Source organism: Phascolarctos cinereus, unplaced genomic scaffold (assembly GCF_003287225.1).
Source record: "Phascolarctos cinereus isolate Bilbo 61053 unplaced genomic scaffold, phaCin_HiC Scaffold_4;HRSCAF=312, whole genome shotgun sequence".
In the NCBI taxonomy this organism is placed as follows: Eukaryota; Metazoa; Chordata; class Mammalia; order Diprotodontia; family Phascolarctidae; genus Phascolarctos; species Phascolarctos cinereus.
The window spans coordinates 163,503,340-163,529,185 of NW_027555847.1; the positions used below are offsets into that span (position 1 = coordinate 163,503,340).

The window sequence follows — 25,846 nt, forward strand, 5'->3', positions numbered from 1 at the left end:
CCCAGCAAGTTGCTATTTACAGAAATATGATCACAGGTCTGAAACTCTCCCCTCCAAAGGAGAAAATAAACTCTCTCTCTCTCTCTCTCTCTCTCTCTCTCTCTCTCTCTCTCTCTCTCTCTCTCTCTCTCTGTCTGTCTGTCTGTCTTTCTCTACATACATACATATATATATATATATATATATATATAATTTTTTATTTTTTTAAAATGTTTTATTTAATAAGATAGGGTTGGTAGGAGACAGAGATTATAAATGAATGGCTTAAAAAAGTATAAAAATGTATTTTTATCAAAATAAATAGATTTTAGATAATTAACTCATTGAAATAAAAAAAGAAATAGCTGAATTAACACACACAGTCAATGATGATTATAAGGACATTGTTTTTTTAGACATACCTGTGTTGATGAGGGAGGGGCAGGACCACTACCAGGTAGGTCTTATAAAGGCTGATAAAATTGATTTTCTTTTTATAAGTGCAAAGTTTATTGACTTTAGTGTTTTACTCATCATTATCCATCTTCAACACATTCTATTTGTCATCTGGCTGAACACTGAAAAAGTAGGCCAGCATAGAGATTTAAGTAGGAATTGAAAGAATAACCTAGAGAGTTTCCTGAAAGATGTATTCTTGGAGTCTAAGTGAATGGATGGATAGTGGGTTTAGGTAACGGAATATTCAAGATGGAACATATATTGGAAGCCACCAAGTTTATTCTATACCCAAACAAGAATAGCTTCTACAACATACATCTAACAAGTTGATAATCTTTCCTTTGTTTCACAAACTTTTAGAGAAGTAGAACACACTACCTTCTAAGAGAGCCCTTTCACCTATTGGAGTACACTGATTATTAGGACCATTTCCCCCCCTTATATCAAGCCTGATTCAGACTTTTTACCTTCTACCTGTTGTTCTTAGTATGACTTTCTGGGACAAAAAGATCAAGGCTAAGCTTTCTATATGACAGATTATCAGATATTTAAAAGCATTTATCAGGTTCTCCCTAAGTCTTCTCCATGTCAAATTTCCAGTTCCTTCAACAAGTCCCCATATAGCATAACAGGGGTTATAATAGCATTCAGCAGGCCCCTTCAACACCTTTGTCTCCCTTTTCTACCAAGCAGATCATCTAATGTCTTCCCTAAAAGGCAAATATCAAAACTGAACACAATCCTCCAGCTATAATTAAATCATGACTTAATGCAAAAGGACTGCCACCTTTTTAAATTTTTAGTATTTTATTTTCCTGTTACATGTAGAAACAATTTTTCACATTCATTTTTAAAACTTCGAGTTCCATATTCTCTCCTTTTCTCCCTCTCTGCCACCCCTCATTGGGAAGGTGAGTAATTCAATATGGGTTATATGTGTGTAGTCATGTAAAGCATGGACTCCCCCCCCCATCAAAATCAGGAAAAATAAAATAAGAAAAGGATGTTTCAATCCGTATTCAGATGCCATCAGTTATTTCTCTGGGGATGGATAGCATTTTTTGTCATAAGTCCTTCAGAGCTGTCTCAGATCATTGTATTATTGAGAATAGCCAAGTCATTCACAGCTGATTATTGCACAATATTGCTGTGACTTTGTACACAGTACACTTCACTTCACATAAGCTTATAGAATTCTTTCTGGGTTTTTCTAAGGGCATCCTGCTCATCATTTCTTATGGCACAATAATATTCCATCATAATCATATACCACAATTTGTTCAGCCATTCCTCAAATTAATGGGCATCCCCTCAATTTCCAGTTCTTTGAATCCAGAAAAGAACTGCTATAAATACATATACATCTTTTTCCTTTTTGTTTTTTTATCTGTTTGGGGATACAGACCACTTAGTAGTGGTATTGCTAGGTCAAAAGGTATGTATGGTTTTATAGCCTTTTGGGCATAGTTCCAAATTGCTCTACAGAATGGTTGAATCAGTTTGCAATTACACCAACAGTGCATTAATGTCTCATTTTCCCCACATCCCCTCCAATATTTGTCATTTTCCTTTTCTGTCCTATTAGCCAACCTAATAGGTATGAGATAGTACCTCAGAATTGTTTTAATTTGCATTTCTCCAATCAATAATGAGTTAGAATATTTTTCGTATGATCATAGATACCTTTGAGTACTTCATCTGAAAACTGTTTATATCTTTTGATTATTTATCAGTTTGGGAACGGCTCTTATTTTTTATAAATTTTACTCAGTTCTCTATATGTTCGAGAAATGCAGCCTTTATCAGAGAAACTTGTTTTAATGTTTTTTACAGTTACTATTGCTAACTGTATTTCCCTCCATCCCCTTTCCCCCAATTTATTCTATTCTCTCTATCATTTCACCCTGTCCCACCTCAAACGTGTTTTGTCTCTGACTATCCCTTTCCAAATTTACCCTTCCTTCTATCACCCCTCTCTTTCTATTATCCCCTTCCCCTCCTACTTTCTTTTAGGGTAAGATAGATTTATAGACCCAATTGAGTGTTTATGTTATTCCCTTTTTTCATCAATTCTGATGAGAGTAAGGTTTACTTACTCCCTCTCACTTCCACCTCTTCCCCTCCACTGTAAAAAGCTTTTTCTTGCTTTCTTACCTCTTTTATGTAAGATAATTTATCACATTCTACCTCTTCCTTTCTCTTTCTCCTAGTACATTCTTCTCTTGCCCTTTAATTTTATTTTTTAATATAGCATTCCTTCATATTCAACTCATGCCTATGCCCTCTGTCAATATAAGTTCCTTCTAACTACCCTAATGATAAGCAAGTTCTTATGAGCTACCAGTATCATCTTCCCATGAAGGAATATAAACAATTTAACCTTTCCTGGTTACCATTTTATGCATTTCTTGAGTCTTGTATCAGAAAATCAAATTTTCTGTTCAGCTCTGGTCTTTTCCTCAGGAATGCTTGAAAGTCCTCTGTTTCATTGAATGTTTCCCCTGAAAGATTATACTCATTTTCGCTGGGTAGATGATTCTTGGTTGTCATTCTAGATCTTTTGCCTTCCAGAATATCATACTCCAAGCCCCCTGATCCTTTAATGCAAAAACTGCTAAATCTTGTATTATCCTGACTGTGGCTCCACAATTTTTGAATTTTTTTTTCTTTCTGGCTGCTTCCAATATTTACTGCATGTGTTGGGAACTCTGGAATTAGCTGTATTATTCCTGGGAGTTTTCATTTTGGAATCTCTTCTAGGAGGTGATTGTTATCTTTCAATTTCTATTTTACCCTCTGGTTTTAGACTATCAGGGCAGTTTTCCTTGATAATTTCTTGAAAGATGTCATCTAGGCTTTTCTTTTGATCACGGCTTTCAGATAGTCCAATAATTTTTAAATTATCTCTACTGGTTCCAGGAGTCCAGGTCAGTTGTTTTTCCAGTGAGATATTTCACATTGTCTTCTATTTCTCATTCTTTTGGTTTTGTTTTACTGTTTCTTGATTTCTCATAAAGTCATTAGCTTCTATTTGTGCCATTCAAATTATTAAGGACTTATTTTCTTCACCGAGCTTTTGTACCTCCTTTTCCATTTGACCAATTCTACCTTTTAAGGAGTTTTTTCTTCAGTAAATTTTGTGCCTCTTTTTCCATTTGGCCAGTTCTGCTTTTTAAGGCCTTCTTCTCCTCACTGGCTTTTTCTACTTCTTTTACCATTTGGCCTAGTCTGTTTTTAAGGTGTTATTTTCTTCTGTATTTTTTGTATCCTTTAACAAGCTGTTGACTCATTTTTTATGAGTTTTTGCATCACTCTCATTTCTCTTCCCAATTTTTCCTCTACCTCTCTTAATGGATTTTCAAAATCCTTTTTGAGGTCTTCCATGGCCTGAGACCAATTCATATTTTTCTTGGAGGATTTTGATGTAGGAGTGTTGACTATGTTGTCTTCTAGTGAATGTGTTTTTTGATCTTTCTTGTCACCATAGTAATTTTCTATAGTGGGAGTTTATTTCTATTGTTTGCTCATTTTCCCTGCCTCTAACCTGACTTGCAACTCTTTGTTAAAGTAGGGCCCTCCTTCCAGGGTGGAGGGCACACTGTCCCAAGCTTCAGGAGTTTTGTACAGCTGTTATCAGAGATACTTCTAGGGACCTGTAAGTTTTCAGTTCTTTAAAAATAGCATGATCTAAGGAGAGGTGTTTACTATTCTCCTGGCCTGTGTTCTCATTTGTAAGTGACCACAAGCAATCTTATCTGCCCTGGGACTGTGACGAGGGTCCCTGCTCCACTGCAGCCACATGCTCTGCTAAGCTATTGTTCCTCCCTACCCTGGGACTGCCACCCAGGACTGTCACCTGGATCTGAGTATGGGCAAAGCAACAGAGTCCTGCCTCAGCGCTTGCAGACAGACACTTTTAATATCCTTCTACCATCTAGGGCTGAAAGGTCTGGAAGCAGCAGCTGCTGCTGCTGCTAATTCAGTAGCTCCAAGGGTCCCTCCTGGTTTGCTGGGGCCTGGTCTGCACTCACATGGCCTGTTCAGGACTGCGCTTCCCTGTTACCCTGGCGCAACAGACTTTTCCTGCTGACTTTCTAAGTTGTCTTCAGCTAGAAAGTTGTTTCACTCTCTTTTTGTCAGTTCTGTCATTCTAGACTTTGTCTAGAGTCATTCTTTAAGGTATTTGGAAGAGTTTGGGGCAAAGTTCAGGCAAGTCCTACCTTTATTCAGCTATCTTGGATCTACCTCCCAGGACTACCACCTTTTTATTCCTTCACACTATCCTTATCAATTAAGCCTAACATTACATTAGATTTGTGCTGCCGTAGATATTGTTATCTCATATTGAGCTTACTAGGCTAAATATTCCAAAAGAAATAATCTTCCAAATTGATGTTGAATCATTAATTATTATTCTTTCATTGTAGCCATTCAACAAGATATGAATCCATCTATGTATAAGCCTGCCTAGTCCAACATCTCTTGATCCTATCCAAATATATCCTAAAATACCCTGTCCAGTGCTTTGCCCCAGGGGTGTGTTAGAGCCAACTCTAAATGGCTTGTAGTTACGTTTTCAATGTGAACATTTATATCTCATGAACTGGCTAAAATCAGGGTTTGATTTATTATTTTATTGATTGTTTAGATTTTAAAATGTGACTAATGCAGATTAAAGTTACTCTATATTGCCATATAAGATTAAACTTTAAAACTATTCTGTATTACTCTATAAACATTGCATAATATCAGTAGATGAAGGCACAGGGAATGTAATTATCACCAGGTAGAGAGCCATTGACTGTAGGCTAAGAATTACAATAACAACAGCGACAACAACTATAAAAAAAATTATCATCATAGGCGTCTTTATAGTGTTTTAAGGTTTGTAAAATACTTTGTATCTATTATCTCATTTAAGCCTCTGTGTGTGTGTGTGTGTGTGTGTGTGTATGTGTGTGTGTATAGATAGATATAGATATAGGTATAGGTATATAGTTTTCCATCAATCTACCAGTCCAGTAACATTATCCAAAAATGAAATATGTTTAGTCTGAAATGATGTAATTTTTTTTTGGCTAGACAATGGGGTTAAGTGACTTGCCCAGGGTCACACAGCTAGTAAGCGTCAAGCATCTGAGGTCGCATTTGAACTCAGGTCCTCAGGGTTGGTGGCCTATCCACTGTACCACCTACCTGCCTCTGGAATCATGTAATCTTTCTGGAAATTTGTACTAGCACTTTATGTTCACTATTTCATTTTATAGATGTTCCCTAGTAATTCTTTTAATAATAATTAATAGAATGTTGCAAAGCATTGAAATCAAGCTAATAATTAGTTAGCAGACGTTCAACTTTCTTCTCTTTTATTGAACATTGAGACATTTGTCCTTCTTCCAGTTATGTTATGTTTCATCTTTCAAAATCACTGACAGTGCCTTAGTAATCAGTACTTTGGAAGTATTCATTTGGACCTGCTGATTACAATGAATCAAGGGCAGCCACGTATGGTCCTGCTCTTTTCGAACTTCTCTTGGGTTTCAACTACCTATGAATAACTTTTTTTCTTGTTTCATTTGTGTCAGACTCTTTGTGACCTCATATGGTATTTTCTCAAAAGTTATTGGAGTAGTTTGCCATTTCCTTCTCCACTGGATGAGGCTAACATAGGTTAAGTGACTTGCCCAGGCAGATTGGAACTCAGCTCGTTCTGACGTCAGGCCCGGCTCACCTTCCACTGAATTCACCTAGTAGGCTAACTTTTGTTCTATTCTATCTAAAAATCATTTACGTTGGAAAAGAAATCAGAAGGAAAATGAAAATGGAGTAGTTCTACCTTTTCTCTGTTGTGGATTATCAAGCAATTAAAAAAAATTGGCCTAATTAAGTGCCTCTTATATGCCAGGCACTACACTAAGCAGTAGGGATATATTATCATCATCCCTTCCACCTCAAGTACCAAACCTACCCCTTCTTTGATGGTCCTCTCTTTTACAATATAGTTTTACATTTACATAGCCTTATTTGTCATTGTTTTCTTTTTACCTTTGCTTTCCCCTACCTCCTGCTTGTTTTGAACTCCAGGACTTCTAAAAATATTCTTATAGGAACATACCCTAATTTTATGTTCCTCCAATGTTCCCTTATTTAGATATTCTGCATATGCTTTTAAAATATCTACATTTGAAAAACTCTCAGTGAAATCATAGTGGGCTCTTTACACAATTTCCCATTTCCCTTTTCATAAGAATTGTTTCCCTTTAGTCCTTAAGAGTTTCTTCTCCCACCTGGGCTGACTTCCCTTTGTAGAATTTTAGTCTTTGATATCCTACTGATCTTTTTGTGAGCCATATGAAACTTCTTCTCACAATATCTTGTGTCAAACTATGGCTATTTTTCTTTTCCACTCCCAGAATTCTAAGAGTCATGCCTTGCCCCCAGCATCCCATCATTTCTGGCTCAGTAAACGTTTCCTGTTAATGAAAATCAAGCACAGAACAATCAAATCCTTTCCTTGGTTCCTCCACCTCTTGAAGAATGACATCATCATCATCATAAAGGCAATCAGGATATTGTTAGCTGCTCTGCTTTTGGAAGTGAAAGAGTTCCAGCAGATGTCTGTATAATTGATACTCCCCATTATTCTTATGTTAAACAGACTCTATGACAAGCTTATGATCTCTTTTCTGAACTTCTTATCCATATCTTCTTGCTGTTCAGGTGTTCTATAGACTAGTACATTGATGATCACAGTATTGCTTCTATTTTCTTTAGTGATTTTGACCGTATTTCATAGGATGGTTGATAGTTTTATTGTTCTGTTGGAAACTGTATGTATGCATGTGTGTATATATATGTGTGTGTGTGTGTGTATATGTATATGTATGTGTGTGTGTTTTAGTTCCTGGTACATAAGACCTGTATCAGAAAAAAAATTACTCATCAGTTCTTCCCTCACCCATAAAATCAAAAGGTAACTTCTCCCTTGTTCCTTGAATCTGTTTATAATATGAACTATTATATTTAAATCCATCATATTCATCATATCCATTTAGAACTTGTCTTGAAATATAGTATGAGATATTTCTTTAAACTATTTTCTGATAGAATATTTTCCAATTTTCCTAAGCAGTTTTTGTTGAATATCTGCCCCAGTTGGCAGGATCATCGTGTTCATTGATAATTAAATAATTTCCTACATTCACTTTGTTTTGTATATTTTACACTTAAGCAGTTCCACTAACCAATTCCTCTATTTTTTAGCCATTACCAAATTACTTTGATGATTATTCTTTTATAGTATTGTTTGGGGTCTGGTTCCATTACATCCCCTTTCTTCCCACTTTTTCCCCCATTATTTCCTTTGAGACCCTTGAATTCTTCCCTCTTGATGAATTTATGCTTTCCAGCCCTAGAAAGATATCCTTTTTAAAAGTTTGATTGGTATGGAATTGAATAAGTAAACTAATTCAACTAGTAAACTAATTGAATAAATAAACTAATTGGTATTATCATTTTTATTGTTTTGATTTGGCTTAAACAAAAACAATAAATATCCCTCTAAGTATTTAGTTCTATCATTCTTTCTGTAAAGGGTCATTTGTAGTTGTATTCATATAGTTCCTCTGTGTGTGTGTGTGTGTGTGTATGTGTGTGTGTAGGAGGAGATAAGCTGGTAGATACATGTGTTATATATTCTGTAGCTATTTTAAATAGAATTTCTCTTTCTACATATTCCTGCAAGATTTTCTTATAACATATATAAATTCTGATGATTTATGTGGATTTGTTCTGTACTGAAACTTTTCTGGTTACTGGTTCATTAATTTTCTTTAACTCTATAGGGTTAACTAAGTAGAACATTTTTTTTTGTCAAAAGTAGCAATTTATTTAATCTTCACCCTACATATTTACTTCAATATCTTTAGCTTGTCTTTTTACTGCAAAACTAGCAGATCTAGCACTTTATCAAATGGTAGTAGTGATAATAGACTTCCTTTTTTACCCTCTAATCTTATTAGAAAATCTTCTAGAAAGATCCTCATTACATAGTGTCAGCTCTTGGCTTTAAATAAATATTATTTACCATATTAAGGAAAGGTTCATTTATTCCTATGTTTTCTAATGTTTTTCATTGAAATGTGTGTTCTCTTTTTCAAAAGCTTTTTTTGAACCTATTGATGTAACAATATGACTTTTTTTGCTCCACTCAATATAATCTCTTAAGTTTGTAGTTTTTCTAATCCTGAAACAAATCTGTGTTATAGTATAAATCCAAGGTGGTCATAGTGCGTAATCTTTTTGATATGTTGCTGTAGTAATTTTCTAATGTTCTGGTTAAAATTTTTATATTATTGTTCATTAAGAATACTGGTTTGTAGTTTTCTTTCTCTGTTCTGACACTCCCTGGTTTAGGTACCAAGAACAAATTAAACAAATACTTCTTCTTAATTAAGCCTTGTTTAGTACCTTCCTTTCATAACCGAGAACCTATTATTCCTAAATTTTAAAATGTCTGGAAATCCAGATTTAATTCTCAGGTCAAACTTCTTAACTATACTTTTGCTTGCTAAATCTGCCTTTTTTCATATGAAACTTTTCCCTTCACTTGGCAGCAGCAAGGAAGATAGCACAGTTATCTAGTTGTTGTTTTTTGTTTGTTTGTTTTGTTTTTTAGTAAGGCATTATCAGTGGTGCCCACAGGAATCAGAACAAAAGTGGATAGAAATCTGGTCTCACAACTTCTTGATGGGTTTTACTCATTTATTGGATGGAATCCAGTAGGTTTCTTTATTGTTTTCATTATCACTGTTATCATTAATATGAATAGATTTGTCAAATGCCAGTGTCCTTGTCCATCATCTTATAATATCACTTCTATCTGCCCATCCTTCAATATTTAAGACTGAAAACCTTATTCATTATAGCCCAGAAGTTTACTCTGGACTGAATCTAGACCAGCTCAGTGCTTGGGGAGGGAGCCACCTGGTGGCTTTGCTTCTCACCAACATAATAATTGATACCTTTCAATAATGGAAGCTTGAATAAAAGCAAATATCTTCCTATTCATTCGTCTAAACTATTGACCCATTTTGAAATTTAGGGTATTCTAACATAATGTCATTGAGAAAATGAAATCAATATGTTCATATAGCTGTTTTCCCCCAAATCCAAGGAAATATACGTCCTTTTAAAGTAGAAAGCTCGATAATTGCATGATGTTACAAGAAATGTTAATGTTGAGCCAATAATTTGTGAGTGAGAAAACAGAAACCCAGACAAGTTAAGTGAATTGCCCAGGGTTTCAGTATTAATGGCAGAGTTGAGCAACAAACCCTATGCTTCAGGTACCAAATCCAGTATTTTTTAACCAAAATATGCAGCCTCCCTTTAATTATAAGTCACTGGTGCAGCTCAGCATTAGACTTCCTCCGTTTTCCCATTTTAGGCAGTGGCCCTACCACTCCATTCCAGAATCCTCATCACAGAACAAACAATGGGGTGGCTTTTAGAACCTCCACTCTGTAATTGAGCACCCAATTTTAACACTGGGACATTGTGTGGCATTTTCTTCTGTAAATTAACTAAACCAGAGCTAAATGCTTTTAGGCAGACATTTAAGAATTTTAGTTTCACAATGTGCAGAAGCTGTTGTTCAGGTAATTTAACATTGATTTTAGTTTAAAAGGCAATTAAGATAAAATGGGCAGCAACCAAACCACTTAGGTTAAATAAGCTTAGGTTTAAATTGCTTGCTTTTACAACTTTTGTTTGCCACTCCTGGAATTTTCTTCACATTGTGAATCTCTAATGGTCTTGTTGGAGAGAGGAGTACAGTACAACAGGTGAAAAGAAGAGGGTGCCATGCCAAAAACATATGGGGAGAAGGAAGTCCTTCATCCAATTATTGTTTCTTGGAAGTTGCAATATTCTTTGCTTCTCTTGATGCCCTATATTTGATTGTATCTGTTCTGCAACCAGCTCTGCTTTTAAATTGTTATATGCAGACTTAAACGAACCCAATATTGGCTCTAGTGATTCTTTCTCTTTTCCTTAAAGAATATAAACTAAACTTCACTGGCAGGAGTAATTTACCTAATTATAGTTAGGTAGGAGGAGTCTTGGACAGGCCAAACTCTACTAATATTCTCTTGGGTGATTAGTACATCTCTCACTTAGAATTTTGGTCAGCTACCATAGCTCAGTGTAGAGTTGATGAAATCCATTTAGGAATGTAACCACAGCAGGCTCATCATAAATCATATGATTTCTCCTCTGACTATGTTTTCTTAAGCTCACCTTTAATAATACAACTGGATTATCAGATGTCAGGTAGGAAGAGTTCCTTTGGTTTCTGATGTTCCAAGCATACAGAGGTCCCATGTATTTAGTACGCAAATGACTTTCCAATTAAGACTATTGTTCCTCTTTCTAGTGGAAAGTGTTTTCTGAAACTATAAAGATGGAATGTTACTTTATTGTGAGGTACATCTAAGAGGATCATTACCATAACTTCCAACAGAAAGGATAATCTATGCTGTATTTTTCTTCAAGGAGAACATTGATTTTTCACAAAATCTTTAATGCATTGAGACTTAGAATTTTCCATTAAGAAGCAATTATATGCTAAAGTTTCCAGAAATGTTAGACTCTCTTAATGATACATAGGCACTGCTTACTGAATTCTGTTAATAATAAAATAAATTCTAAATGAAATATATATAATTAGTTAGTTAGTTAGCATCTTCAGTATCCCAATTTTAATTCAACATTTATTCAGTGCTTATTAAGTGAAAATTGTACTGGTGCAGAGAAGGGAAAAAAAAGAAGAGACCCTGCCCTTGAATAGCTTATATTCTACTGGGGGAGGGGCAGTGAGGCATATGCAACATGTCCTCAAATAACATAGAGAGAGTCACTGTGTTGTGGTGCATAGGGTGTTTTTGGTAAGGCAATTGGGGTTAAGTGACTTTCACAGAGTCACACAGCTAGTAAGTGTCAATTGTCTGAAGCCAGATTTGAGCTCAGGTCTTCCTGACTCCAGGGCCAGTGCTGTATTCACTGCACCATATAGCTGCCCCACATAAGGTGTCATACTTAAAGTCAGAGAGACATGGGTTCAGATCCTGCCTCTGACACTTAAGAGTATACATTTACAACAGGAAATAATCATAGAATGTCAGAGAATCTATTACCCTAATTTTATTGACAAGGCTCAGAAGGGTTAAGTGATTGCCCAAGGCCACAAAAATGATAGTGCTAAAATCTGAACTCATCCCCTCTGTCTCCAGGTCTATCCAACACTTGCTATATGGCTATGGTCAAGTCACAATTTCCCTGAGCCTCAGTTTTCTTAACAGCAAAACAGAGTTAATAATACTTCTAATAACTCCCTCACGGTTTGTTGTAAGGCTCAAATGAAACCACATATGTAAAAACACTTTGCAAATTTTGAAGGGCCATGTGAATGTCAGCTATAAGTCTTTTCATTATTTAAATAAATGCACAGCAGTACTAAGTAATTTCAAGAGGTAGAGAGTGGTAAAAATTGAGGGATTCCACAAAGACCTTATAGAGAAACACTTTGCTGCAACTCAAAAAAAAATGTGACAAAAAAGTAATAAAATGACAAAACAAATACAGACAAAAACTTTTAAAAGACAATTACAGTTTTTAAGATAATATTTATTATTAATTTATGGTTGTACTTTAGTTTTACATCACCTTCATGTCTAAATATATCCTTTTCATTACCCAGAGTACCACAGATAATAAAAAAGAGAAAAATAAAACAGCTTAGGATAACCAACTAACACATTAACCCTGTCTGACAGCATATATAATATATACTTACTATGTAATAGTAAGTACTCATGTTATAATGTGATTACAGTGGTTAGAGGTTAGCATGCTACACCTAGACTCAGGACAACATAAGTTCGTATGTTGTTTCAATCTGCTTTTTTCTTTCCTTGTAAAATGAGTATAATAATAGCACTTTCCTCTAGCACCTTTGTGAGGATTAAGATACTATTTGTAAAATGCTTTACTAAATAAATATTGGTGACTATTGTTGCTGTTGTTGTTAGCCTATATCCATAATCTTTCATCTCTGCAAAGTGTAAAGAAAGTTATCTTGTCATACTTATTCACCATCCTTATCCTTTTTTTTGGGGGGGAGGGTGTTTCTTTCCATTTATTTTTTACAGTTATTCATTTCCTGTTGCTGCTTACTTTTCTTTATATGCACTCATATGATTCTTCCTGTCTCTGAAATGCTTCATATTCATCTTTTCTCGTTGCATATTAATATTTCATTGCATTCATATACCAATGTAAGTCTCTTCTGACCAGTGGACAATTCAGAGGACTCAAATTCAAATCTAGGCTCTCTCACTCTATGTCACCCTGTGTGATCCTTGCCAAGTCATTAAACTTCTCTTGATCTCACTTTCCTTAGCTTTAAGAAGTATGGATAGGACTACGTAATTTCTAAGATCCTTTCCATACTCTATCTGTGATGCCATTCTATTTTGTTTCCATTTTGCTGCTAATACAAAAAGTGTTGATATGAATATTTTTGTTTTAATTGGTTCATTCTGTCTTTGACGTCCTATCATTGGTATATTTACATCAACAGATCTGGCCATTTTAGTCTCTTTTAAAAACAATTTCTCATTACTTTCCACTTCAGTTTGACCAATTCACATCTATTCCTACAGTGGATAAATGTGGCTATCTTTCCATATCTTCTCCAACACCATTATAATATTTGCTATCCTTGTGGGGTATGAAGTGAATCATTAAGTTGGTTATTTGCATTTCTTGTATTATTAATGATTGAGAACATGTTTGTTTGTTTGTTTTTTAATATGGTTGCTAATAATTTCCATTCTTTTGAAAACTTCTTGTCCTTGGACCTTTCTTGGTCTTATATATTTGTGTTGCTGTCTATATTGGATATCAGAGACTTAGCAGAGATAATTGATGCAAAGAGTCTTCTCCCAGTTAGCAGCTTCCCTTCTTATACTGCTTGCACTAATTTTGTTCTTGAAATGTGCTCTCAAATTTCATTTGATTTAAATGATCTGTTTTATCTTTTGTAATCATCTTTGTCCCTTGGTTTGTTAACAGCTTTCACCATATCCACAGATGTGAAAGATATGTGATCTGATTCTCTTCCATTTTATCTTACAGTGTGACTTTTAGTATTGATGGTACATGTCTGTTTTTGAACTTATTGTGGTAAATGGTATAAGATATTAGTCTAAATTTAATTTCTGACTGCTTTCTTTTCCAGTTTTCCCTCAAGTTATTTCTGAATGATGTTTTTTCTCTAAATATTCTTGGGTTGATCAAATGTTGAGTTGTTTAATTAGATTATTTCTAATTCTTCCTCATCTAGTCTACTACACTGATACATTTTATTTTTCCCCCTTACTTTTTTAAAAGTGAATTTTAAATAAGCTTTAGGAAAATATGTATTATCATACTGCAGTACTTTTTTCTATATCTTCCCTTTTGAGGCATGACTAACAGCCTTCAACCCATGTCAAACTGTGTTAGTGAAAATGTATTTCAATTTTTACAAGTTTGAAAATTTTAAGTGCTGAAATTCTAACACAAGTAAATGAATGTTGATTTTGACATATTTAAACTTTGGGCTATTTAAGCACTATGGTTTGGTAGGATATAGGACTTGGATGTCAATGAACTTGGTGGTCTCAGCTCTGCTACTACTAATTCTGCAATCTTCAGTAATTCACTGAATCTTTCTTGGCCTTGTGTGGAGAAGAGATTCATCTGCAAAATGAAGAATTTGTGCTATATGGCCTCTAAAGTGGCTTTTTAGTTTTAACATTTTATGATTTTATTATTTATAACTTTTATGAGTAAGACCATGAAGAATCTCCTATAATATTTTCATTTTTAGTACCAGTTTTTTTCCAGTTTTGCTTAGTCAAACCTTTGTTGGACATGCCACTTGAAAAAAGCCAAATTCTTCTTCTACCTGCCAAAGTCCCCCTACACTAGCTGTTACAAAGCAAAGAATACCTAACTATCTTTGAGGTGTGGCTGGAAAAAAAATTTGTGAAGTTGGTGTAAGAAGAAATGAGATTTAAATCCCTAGTCCACTACTGGTTAATAACCTTGGACAAATAAATCTATTTTACTTGAGCTTCAGGCTTCTTGTCTGTAAAAGGGGAGTAATAGGGCTTATACTGTATATCTAATATGGTTTGTATAAAGAAAGTGATGTATATATTCCAAGACACTACATTATTGTGAGCTATTATTTTTAAGTGAAGGCTTGATTGGAAGGGTTGGGAAGGGAAAGAATTTATCACCTACTATTAAAAAAAGAAACCAATTGATGTATGAGTGAAACCATGTTTCTCTACTGATTGACATGATCATGATAAGGTTCCTTTGTCATATGTCAGTTACCTCTTAGCCTTCCTTGATTGAGAACTTCATTTATTTCTGTTGTGCTTGCTTAATGGGAAAAAAAACCAAACTTATTGCCATGGCATTAGATTCCACAGCAACAGATGAGCTTGACAGTAGTGTAGGAGTATTCATTTCCCCTCTGAGGTGAATATATGCAGAGGTTTAACTATTTTGTGTGTCACTTGCACAAGAGAATTGCAATTTGTAAGAATAACACAGGTTTAGCAACATCTGCCAGGGTTGTCATGCTCTCTAATTAAATGTCCATATGTGCTGCAATGCATAGGAGCAACAGGGCTAAATTCATGTTTTGGTGTGGTTTAGGTTGTACATAGAAAAGGAGGGGAGGCTGAAGACCAGCCTTAACTCAGAATATGTTTGTTTTTAGTGACTTAATTTTTTCCAACTAAATTATTTCACTTAAAGTATAATTTGAGACATGTGGCAAACTAGAATTATGCATTTGACTTGGAAGTCAATGTGGAAGAAACCACAATTTTTAAACTATAATCATTTGAATATTTTTACCTGTAACTGTAGCAAAGCATGACCAGAGGACAATAAAAGAATACCTTAGAGCATAGCTTGTTGAAGTGTGATACTTTATTAATTAAATATGTTTATGCAAGCAGCAACATTGGATGGTGGAGAAACACTGGACCTAGAGTCATGAAGACCTTGGTTCAATCCTGCTTTGTGTTTTTGTTAGTCATGTGACCTTGAGCAGATCACTTAATTTATTGGAGCCTTAGCTTCCTCATTTTTAAAATGGGGATAGTAATAATAGGAAATATGGTACATAAAGCATTTTGAAAACCTTAAAACACTGTGAATGAGACACTATCATCATTAACGTCAGCTTTTTTTTGATAGGGTTTAGCTAGAAATCGTCCTGGAACAAATTAATATTCTGACATCATTCTTTTATAGTTCTACCAGGCTATTGCACAGGCAAAAAAAGTTTTTTTTGGTGAAATAAAAGTATTAGGATGTAAGTTCATTTTCTATATAAGATTAATAGCATGTAGGACATACATATGTGATATTGGTTTGAGTCTGTTTCCACTTGATTTTAATCTTTGTCAGATTTCTATTTTGTAAACCTCTTTTACATGCCATTTGGACATCATAATTATTATTACAAATGTTATTAATTTTTAATTCATACTATTGGTACTACTACCACCACCATTTTATTTCTCCATCAGAACTTTTGAATTAAGTTTGATGCAGAGTATTTCTTAAATGTCAACCATTGCTTTGAAAAAAAAATGATGAAACTTAATATGAACTTTTATGAAAATCTCAAAGAGAAATTTTAAAGCTTCACTAATATAATTCTAAAAGCACATTAATGTATAGAAAACCGTGTTCTTCATCTTTGCAGGTATGACAAAGATGGATGACAATTATATAAGGAATTGGCTCTTTCCAAATTTAAAAAAAAATCTTTCTTTGAACATGGAAATATAATAAATGCTTTTTTAAAATGTTTGAAAGACACTTCATTATCATTTTTAAAAGCTGCTTACCTACATAGTATGCTAATATATTGCATGCAACTCCTTTGACTTGAAAGATGCGTCCAAGAAGATGACACAAGTTTAACAGTTATTTCATTAGTATTCTTATGTAGCAGCTTATCTCCTTTACGAAAGAAAGAAAGAAAGAAAGAAAGAAAGAAAGAAAGAAAGAAAGAAAGGAAGGAAGGAAGGAAGGAAGGAAGGAAGGAAGGAAGGAAGGAAGGAAGGAAGGAAGGAAGGAAGGAAGGAAGGAAAGAAGGAAGGAAAGAAGGAAGGAAAGAAGGAAGGAAGGAAGAAAAGTTATATTTTGGATTTTTTATTTCAAATACGTAGAACTAAAAACAGAAAAGCTTATCATTACTAGCAAAGCGAAATACTTAAAACATGGGACGATAATAGAATATTTCTCCCTAAACTGATTAATTATTCAATCAATATTTGGAACTGATGATAGAAGTCACTGTCAATTGTTTCTGATTTTCATCTGTTCAAAATTTCTGCAGCATTATTTCTCTAGGAAAAAAAAAATCCCTTCCAATCCAGTATTTAAGTTTAATTAGTTTTTAAAGGAAGACCATGAAAGTTTTCTCTAGTATTAACAATTTCATTTTCTCAGTATAAACAGGGTCTACTATTTTTAATTAGCTTAAAAATGATTGAAAGTATTTCTAAACTTGTATATAATTATTCAACTTCCTTATTTACAAAATAAAGTTTAGAAATATCTTGGGATAGATGTTCTGTGACTCAGATGAAAACTCTCATGGGGAATAAAGCAGAGTGGCTTTCCCATCTCATATCAATATATATGAAATAGCATATGGGAAGTCATAAATACTGTCCCATAGACATTTTGAATAATGTAGGAGTAGTGTAAGTAATTGGAAGTGCTTACATTCTGCCTTTAGACATTTCATTTCTCGTGAGTTAAAATTGGTTGTCAAGTGTGGACTCAGAGGACTGTGCAAGGTGCCCTATTCTGTCATGTGCTACATATTTAATGCTTGAAAGAACAAGGAAGGAACACGTGCGGGAGAGAAAGGGAGATAGTGGGACTAGCACGGTGCTAGCAACTGCTCTTTGGAAAGATTGGGGGTGGGGACCATGCAGCATAGCGCTGCATATCATCAGATACTTTAAGAAAAAAAATGTACACATACAATTTGGAGAGCATTATCTCACTCAGACCAAGCCAGCCTTGAAACTTGGCTTGTGTGTGATTGTATCCGTAGACCTTTTTGTAGTCTTTCTTTTGTGTGTGTGTGTGTGTGTGTGTGTGGTGTGTGTGTGTGTGTGTGTGTGTGTGTGTGTGTTTATTTCATTTTCTTTTCCTTTTTTTTTTTTCCTGGGGCTCAGCTATAGGTGCATGTAGCACCTGATACACGAGCATTGTGAGGCAGGCAGAAAAGCAGAACGAAGCAAACGCCCGGCGAGCGAGCACGACAGATGTCTGTAGTCATTTATATTGCCAGCACGTGGGTGCCGTTTGCTGTTTGCCCGTACTTCTCTTGTGTTCTCCTGGTGAGGAAACAGGAGGCACTTTGCAGCCGACAATGAAATCTTGGCAGCTAATTGCAGTCGTGGGAGATGCCCTTCAGGTAAGGCAGAAGAAGGCTTTAAACAATTTAAGGAAGAGAGAGAGTGGGGGGAGAAAAAGAGAGAGAAAAGGCATCCTCTGTAAATGATGTGAGGCATGGGCATTAAACCCACTGACAGGGCTGTTGGAGGGGGCCAGAGAGGGTGGGAGGGGGAGGAGGCTGCGAGGAGAGTGCAAATTGACATGTTTGGCTGCTCTTATTGTGTAGCTGCCTTCAGTGGCTGCCCAATATTAATGCAAGGAGGTTAGTGTTTGTATGTTCCTTCTGACTGTGTGATTAGAATAGGAATTTGACAAACTGATGGAATCGAGAAAACTAAAGCAACATTAGAAGTGTGCTGATGGGTTTCCAGCTTGTGAGTGGGCTACGGTAGGTATCCTTAAAAGGGGGAAAACTCTCTGGAGGGCTGTACTTAGGCTTCTCTGTGGATGAATTTTGTCGGTATGGATATAGAGAGGGATGGGATGTTTTAGGGCTGGCAAGATGCGGTGAGATTAATTGTTCGTGCTTTGTACCTGTAAGTTAGTGTGAACTTTGGAGTCGGAGAAGAGCTATTTAACTTTATTTTAAGAGATGAATAAGCGTTTATAGGAATCATTATAGAAGTCATATAAAAAATGATTTCTTAGTGTTTTTTGCTTTCTTTAAAGGGATTGGGAGATTGGTCACATATCCCAAAAGTTAGTAGGCATGTCATTGCAAGTAGCACATTTATGTAGATTTATATATGTGTGGGGGCATATATGTACATACATACATATACGTACATATATGTATATGCATACATATACATATATTTGTATACATACATATACATACATGTATATACATATATATTTTTAAAGATATAATGCACAGAAAACAGTAGCTTTTCATGTGAACACCCACGTATCTTTTTTTATTTCATTGCTTTAACCTTATTCCCATGGTAATAATTATTTAAATGAATGGCTATGGAATATGCTTTCACGTGTGAAATTAGCTTATGTCCCATTTTATTGCATCAGAAATATGTCCAAAGGGTATAAGATAATGGGAAGAAAGGATCTTTCCTTTGTTGATGATGGAGTGATCTGACAGTTATCAATTAAAGAGGCAAATAAAGACAGAAGGAATACAAGATTTCACCATTTGACTGTAATGTTTAGTATTTATTTCCAGAGTGCCCTAGACCTAGTGATTCAGCTTAATTCGCTCAGGGAGGGACTTCTGTGCATTTCTGTCATTATGGATTTCAATTAAATGGGACAGAATTGTTCCAACCTTAAAAGTTTAGTGGATGATATTATCTTGGAGATACTTGCATTAACATCTCAAATACTTTAGTCACTTTTTGAATGCCTCTGGCAGACTCTAAGTACATTTCTTAATCATTTATAGATTACGACTAAAGTGAGAGAGCCCAATATGATTGCTTAATTTTCCTTTTAATTGGATAGTTTTACTTTTAGTTTGTAGGTAAGATCATTCATCTCAAACCCAGTACTTTTTGCTTGATGTGAAAGTTTTGCATTCAAGAGTCTGATCATACACTTATGAAGGGTATCAACATATCTGTAAAGATGTCGTACAATTACTTCATAACTCCTCTTCTTAGTGGGGTAATGATAGAATTTGAACAGAATGGTTCTTCCAGGAAGTAATAAAAGGAAATCCAGCAACAGCTGTTTGTTTACCTCTTATTTTCTTAAGTCAATTCATATAGTGATCATGTTTTCCTTTACAGGAAAGAAGATTTTTTTTTAACCTTTCAGATGCATTTCACTGCTCACAGATTATGGAGGAGGAAATTTGCTTTCTTGAGCAGATTCTGAGGGAAAAATCTGGAAGGTTTTTTGTTTGTTTTGTTTGTTTTGTTTTGTTCTTGGTAGCTGGAACATTGCAAAATTGTACAATGTAACATTGTATACATCTATGTTTCCTTTTTAATAGCTTAAGCTATGCAAAGGAATTTGAACTTGACTTTTTTTTTTCCTGGCCTTTGATATTTTGAATTCTCAGCTAGCATGCAAAGGGTTTATTTTGTATTATGCCATCTCACCATACTTACATCTAAGAAAAAAATGAATCTTCAAATTTCTCACATAATGAAGGTTTGCTAAATAAATATCCTGTCGACAAATAGGTACACCATACAAAGTGGACCAAGACCTACTTACTAATGATACAAAGCAGTCAGCTTTTAGAAGAGTTCTCTTCCGAACCTACAACTTCAGACAAGTCACGGTATTATATACATATACTTACAGTGGAATGGACTCGCAGGGTCTTGTTGCCCACGTTCATATTTTCTCTTTTCTTGTGTGTTCTAGAGTCTAACACTGATTTTGTGCTTCCTTTAACTTGGGAGAGCTAACTAATGGAATGTTAATTATTAGATGCATTTATTATTTAACTGTCACAAACACATATTAGATCTATGGCTTTTTCCTCTGTTTCCCAGCTTTTTTTATTTAGTGGTTATTGTTATTATTCCATATGGCATTAAATGATGAGCCAGTAATTTTCAAATCTTTTACTCTCCCATCACAGTAATGACACAATAAAACAGGAGTAATTTGGGAACATCATGGTGGGGGAATGGGCAAGCTGTGGGCTTTTACAAAAGGTTATTTGATTTTTGAGGATATGCATTTTGGCCATAGTATATATACTTGATTGTTGCCCAGTCATTCTTGACTGTTTTTAACGTAATGAATGATAGGTCAGATCTGGTTGGTATTATGACAGGAATACAGTGGAATAAAGAATTGTGGCCCAGTTTCACCCCAAATCATAATTTCTCACATTAGATTTGGAATGAAGAAAGATGCTGTTTCAGAAAAATGGACCGTGTGAATTGGCATTCTTTGGGCAAAGAAAAAGTCATGAATTATTGATGAAGCCATTTGACTCAAGAAGTAATGTTTAGCATTTATTTTGCAAAACACCTGTGTGACATAAGTTTAAAAATTATGACCAGGAGCACTGGTTTAATGGGCTTATACCTTAGAGAATTCATATTAAATTCCTTTCTAGGCAGTTAAATCTCTGCCTTGGGTGTTTATTTCTTTTAATTTTTTAAAGTCAAATTTAGAGAATGGGAAAGTAAAGCCTTTGTTCTCTGAACCTTTTGAACTTAGAGCATCATTTTGCTTCAGATTTGAAAACTTCATGGTGGGGTACAGTATTTGATTTTTGCCAGAGTGTAAATGGACAAGTATTTACCCGATTCCTCATTTGTCTTCCCTCCTTGATACAGATGAATAGAATATTTGCATGTTTTATATGCAATTGTAAACTGGAGCTGAATAATATCAGCAACTTTTTACTTCATGCATTTTAATTTATTTGAATTATAGGATCAATAATAGTAGTTATTGAAAATCATTGAATTTAAAAAAAATTCTAGACTATTGAAAGGCATGTATACACCAATATCTTTTAATAATGTCAATTGTTAGAAATGGTGAAACTTTTAATGCAGAGTATTTACCGAATCTAATTTTCCTGCAGCAGTACTACAGCATTTAGGCTTTCCCCCCCATTATCTCCCACCCAATACTGTTTGTGCTTATGTGAAAAGTTACTTTTTTAAAGTGCCAGAAGGCAGAAATAGCTGGAGTCAGCTGAACCAACCAGTTTTTGATTCAGCAAAACTGGGTTATGAATTCAAGCAATTAAAAATGACAAAAAGCCCAATTTCACTGCCTAGACTAATATGCTTCCCATTTTTCCTGCTCCATAAAGATTTCAAAGTGTTTTTTCTGGTCAGGTGCTTGCAAAACATATAGGGTAACAGAAAACCCCTTACTCCGCATTTGCTTATGAAGTCAGAGTGCTCTGATATAGACAAATGCAAGCACCATGAATCTGATGCTCTAATGCAATCTTTTCTTTTTGTAAGTTCTAATTCTGCTGAAATAAAAAAAGAAAGATGAGGTATGGTTATTTGCCTAATGTTAATCAATGTAAATGTGTCTTTCAGCTAACTTTTAATAGTAAGAAAGCTAGGGTAGTTTCTTTGAGCAGTAGTAATTGTAGTATAAATATGGAGGGTAGGTTCCAGAGATATCTCTGGAATTGTTCTCCATTTATGCAAATTATTGGCACATTATTTGTTTTTTCTTATTTACCAAGGGAAAAATGGAGTTTTAGCCTCATTGTTGTCTAACTACCTAAAGTTCACGGGTCTTATGGATGGGCCTTTTACATGTTAAATAGTTAACTAGTCAAAACCACGTCTCATGCAGTTTGATCTCACTTATTGTTGGCCTCATTACATCTTCCAAACTGTTTTATAAAATGGTCTGTTACTCTGTAAGATACACATTTATAGCTTGTATACTCCTGAAGTCGGTTTCACAGGAACATTTCAACTCAGTTAAGGTACTTTTAGTCACATAGAAAAAACAGCCAAGAACATATGTCGCATGTTTTGGATGCTGGCTTTCAAATAAAGACTCTTTAAGGACTATATTTTAGCAGGGCCTCCACCTTCTTTTTCTGTTCATGCAAATTTTGCACCTGCATATCCTTCCATTGATGTCTTTCTCTGTTGCTTAAAATAAAATTCCTAATTGTGAGTAAATCAACAGCTTGTCTGAAAATGAAATGAAGGAATCCATATTTAGATAGCTAGTCCATTTGGATGTATGTGTGAATAGAGACCTACTTTGTGATTTCGAGAGAAATGTTCAAACTTTGTCAGTCACAATTAAGATTTACACAAATTTAGAGGAATACACATTGCAGGTCCTTAACAGATACTATGAATGATGTATCAATAGCATAAAGAACAGGATAGCAGCACAAGACAGAAGGCTTGGGTTCAATTATTAAACTTTTACTTTCAAATCTCAGAGTGTGTACTCTGAGTTGGCTTATGATTGAAGAACAAAATATCCATATTTTAAAACTTGACAGAGTTAAATGGTGACTGCTGTTTGTTTCAATTCTCTTTCCTTGTAAACACAGAATGGATATCATGATTGAAATCTCTATTTCTCCTTGATTTATTCAGTGATAACTCAGACAAGTGCTAAGATAATAGAACTTGTTTCTTTGATAGTAATGCCAAGAGCAATGAGATTCAGTATCGCCAAGAGAATTAAGCAAAATTATTTCAAAGGATATTTTTCCATTCTTTCTTTTGCCCTAATATTCAGAGAGATTTTGGATTTCTTGTTATTAGGGTTTGGATTTATAGATTAGCTTCATAAGTTCATATAAACAAAATGATTTTTTTTGTTTCTCTTTCTTTTTTGTTCATTTTAAATTTTAAATTCTAAAATTACATTGGTAAGACAGACCAGAACCTGAATTTTCAGAAAATAGATCTTTTTAAAATGCCTTTGGGGTGATGTTCATCATTAATATCTCTAGTTACTAGAGGAAAAACATAACCAATTTTAAACTTCCCACATTTTACTCTGACGTAAAAAAACTAATAGAAAATGACTACATTGGGGCATGTTCAAATTAGAATTCTAAGTCAGTCCAGGTTTATCCTTAAGTCATTTTTCAATTTGGAAATATCAGAAGAGAATTAGTCTAAAACAGGGGGAATGAGGGTTCTTCAAAAAGCTTAACTATGGCATTCCCAGATCCCTTTAAATCGTAATATGTGATCTCAATGGTATACTCACCTAAAGTGAGTTATAAGCTATACAGCCACCCATTGACCTAAGCTGAGCTAATAAAACTTATAAGGTTTCTTACTACTTGGAAGGTAGATGTTAAATATTCATTGAATATTTTTGTATTTATTTTGAAAGCAGAACTGTTTTCTGGTACCCTTTTTCCTTAAAAGTCTTGCTTCCTTAATACTCTTCTGTGGGGAGTTAGAGGGGCAATGATGCTAATAGACATTTCTGATGAAAACATTAGTGATATTCATCTTGTTTCCCTACATAGCCCAACTCAGTCCCATGATTTCATTGATGCCAGGACTTTCCTGTGTGGAACCAACAATTTAGGCAGATCAGTAACTCACTTACACCTTATTTTCTTAAGAGAATTGTGGAGGCTGTTGAGAAGTTCAGTTGCTCATGGTCTTAACACAGGTATCTCCCATGCCAGGCTGTCTCTCACAACTCTTCCTAATGCTAATTCTTCACCTTTATTACTTAGACATGATCAATTGAGTTGTTCTTGACTGTGGTCTCAGTGAGCTGGAGCCCCATTTTTTAATTAAGTGATACTGTACCCTTCTTGTGAATTAAGCCATAGATTTACTGACTTGTAAGCAGAAGAGCTTTATATTAACAGATGATGACATCAGGACCATTCCTCAACCAAATTTGAATTGTATCTTATGTCCTCCAATGAGTATGGTCAGGAACTGAAAATGAAGGGCAAAACTCAGGGATTTTCTACTTTTTGAATTAAGAGTCAGTGGAGGCTCTTTTATTCAAAACTGCCTCCTACTATATAAATGGAGTTGAAATATTTTCTTTCGGCAATGGAGTGAATCAATTTGGGCTTTGTGGAAAAATCATATCATCTGGGTTTTGTTTCTGTGGGAGTTTTTGAAGATGCATCAGTAGTCAGATTTCAGTTGCTCTTTGGTGTCAGTGCATGTGTGTCTGTGTGTTTAAACTATATAGGGTTGCAAGAAGCAATATAGCATAGTGGAAAGAGCTTTTGAGTCAGGACCTAAGTCTTGATTCCACTTCTGCCATGGGTATGATCTTGGGTAAGTCATTGAACTCCTTGGCCTTCAGCTTATTCATTTCTCAAATGAGGGAGGTGGAGTAGATGGCCTTAAAGGTTCCTTCTGTGCCAAATGACAGGGCGGAAACTACAATGTGTCATATTCCCATAAGGCCTATGTCCAGTATTGTATCATTCTGGTGGATTTTTCCTAACTCCTAATGGGGTTCACCATTTAAAACATTCTTTGTATACTACTCAGAGGAGATTAGGGAGAAAAGAATGGATTGCTTGTGAGTCAATGTTCTACACAGCATTTGAAAAGCTCTCTCTACATAATTTCCTGTTTGGTGTGTTTGAGACCCACATCCTACCATGAAAATGAAATAAACAAACATTTGCTAAGCATCAGTCATGTTTAAAGTATTGCATTAAGTGCTGAGGTTGATACAAAGAATAGTATGTTATTTATTCTAATGGCACTTACATGTTAATGTTAATTAAGCAGAAGCTATTTGGGTGAGGAAAGGGTTGAAATATAGATACTGATGATATTATGGGCAATGATGAGTATTAAAATATATTTTTGTGCTTCTGTTTCAAAGCCATAAGAATTGTTTTAAATGGGTGTGAATATGGAGCATATTCCTGATACTCATGGGTTCCTCTACAATCATTCAGAAGCTATGGATGAACCAAAAAAGGATGTTTGGTTTAGCTAAACATTTCAAAGCTCATATGACATCCATACTTGGAGTAAAATTGAATATATTAGAAACATTTCAAATGGAAATTTCAGAGTGAAAATGATATTTTAATATTTTTCCCTTGCTTTAGTGGTTCTTTGACCTCCCATTTCTTAATAAGCATAGAATTTTAGAGTTGAAGGGACTTTGGAGATTGTCTGGTTCAACTACTCATTATTTATACAACAAAATTGAGGCTCAGAGAGGTTGTGACTTGTAGAATGTCACACATTTAGGAAACTGCCAAGTTGGGAAGACAATTACAATATAAATGGGGTGTGTGTGTGTGTGTGTGTGTGTGTGTGTGTGTGTGTGTGCGCGCTCGTGCGCGCATGTGTGTGTGTGCATGTGTATGCCTTTTAATTAGTTAAAGGGGAGAAATACAAAGAAACTTTTTCCAAGTTTCAATGTTGAATTCGAAGCAATTTACTGTTTGTTCCAGATAATAATTTGTGTC

At 34.8% G+C, this 25,846-nt stretch overlaps 1 protein-coding gene across 26 annotated transcripts in view; it reads left to right on the top strand.

The window, feature by feature from the left end:
- The window catches only part of RBFOX1 (RNA binding fox-1 homolog 1), a 1,746,265-nt gene that overhangs the window by 476,790 nt on the left and 1,243,629 nt on the right, over window positions 1–25,846 (top strand). Inside the window, exon 1 of one of the 26 annotated variants that reach the window (XM_078152741.1) lies at window positions 17,773–18,010. The exons of 24 other annotated variants lie outside the window; for them this stretch is intronic. In XM_078152741.1, the coding sequence (XP_078008867.1) occupies window positions 17,966–18,010 (45 nt within the window). In that variant the 5' untranslated portion in view covers window positions 17,773–17,965. Of the gene's footprint in view, window positions 1–17,772; window positions 18,011–18,177; window positions 18,380–25,846 lie in introns of those variants that run through there. One more of the 26 variants, XM_078152759.1, reaches the window with a different exon arrangement.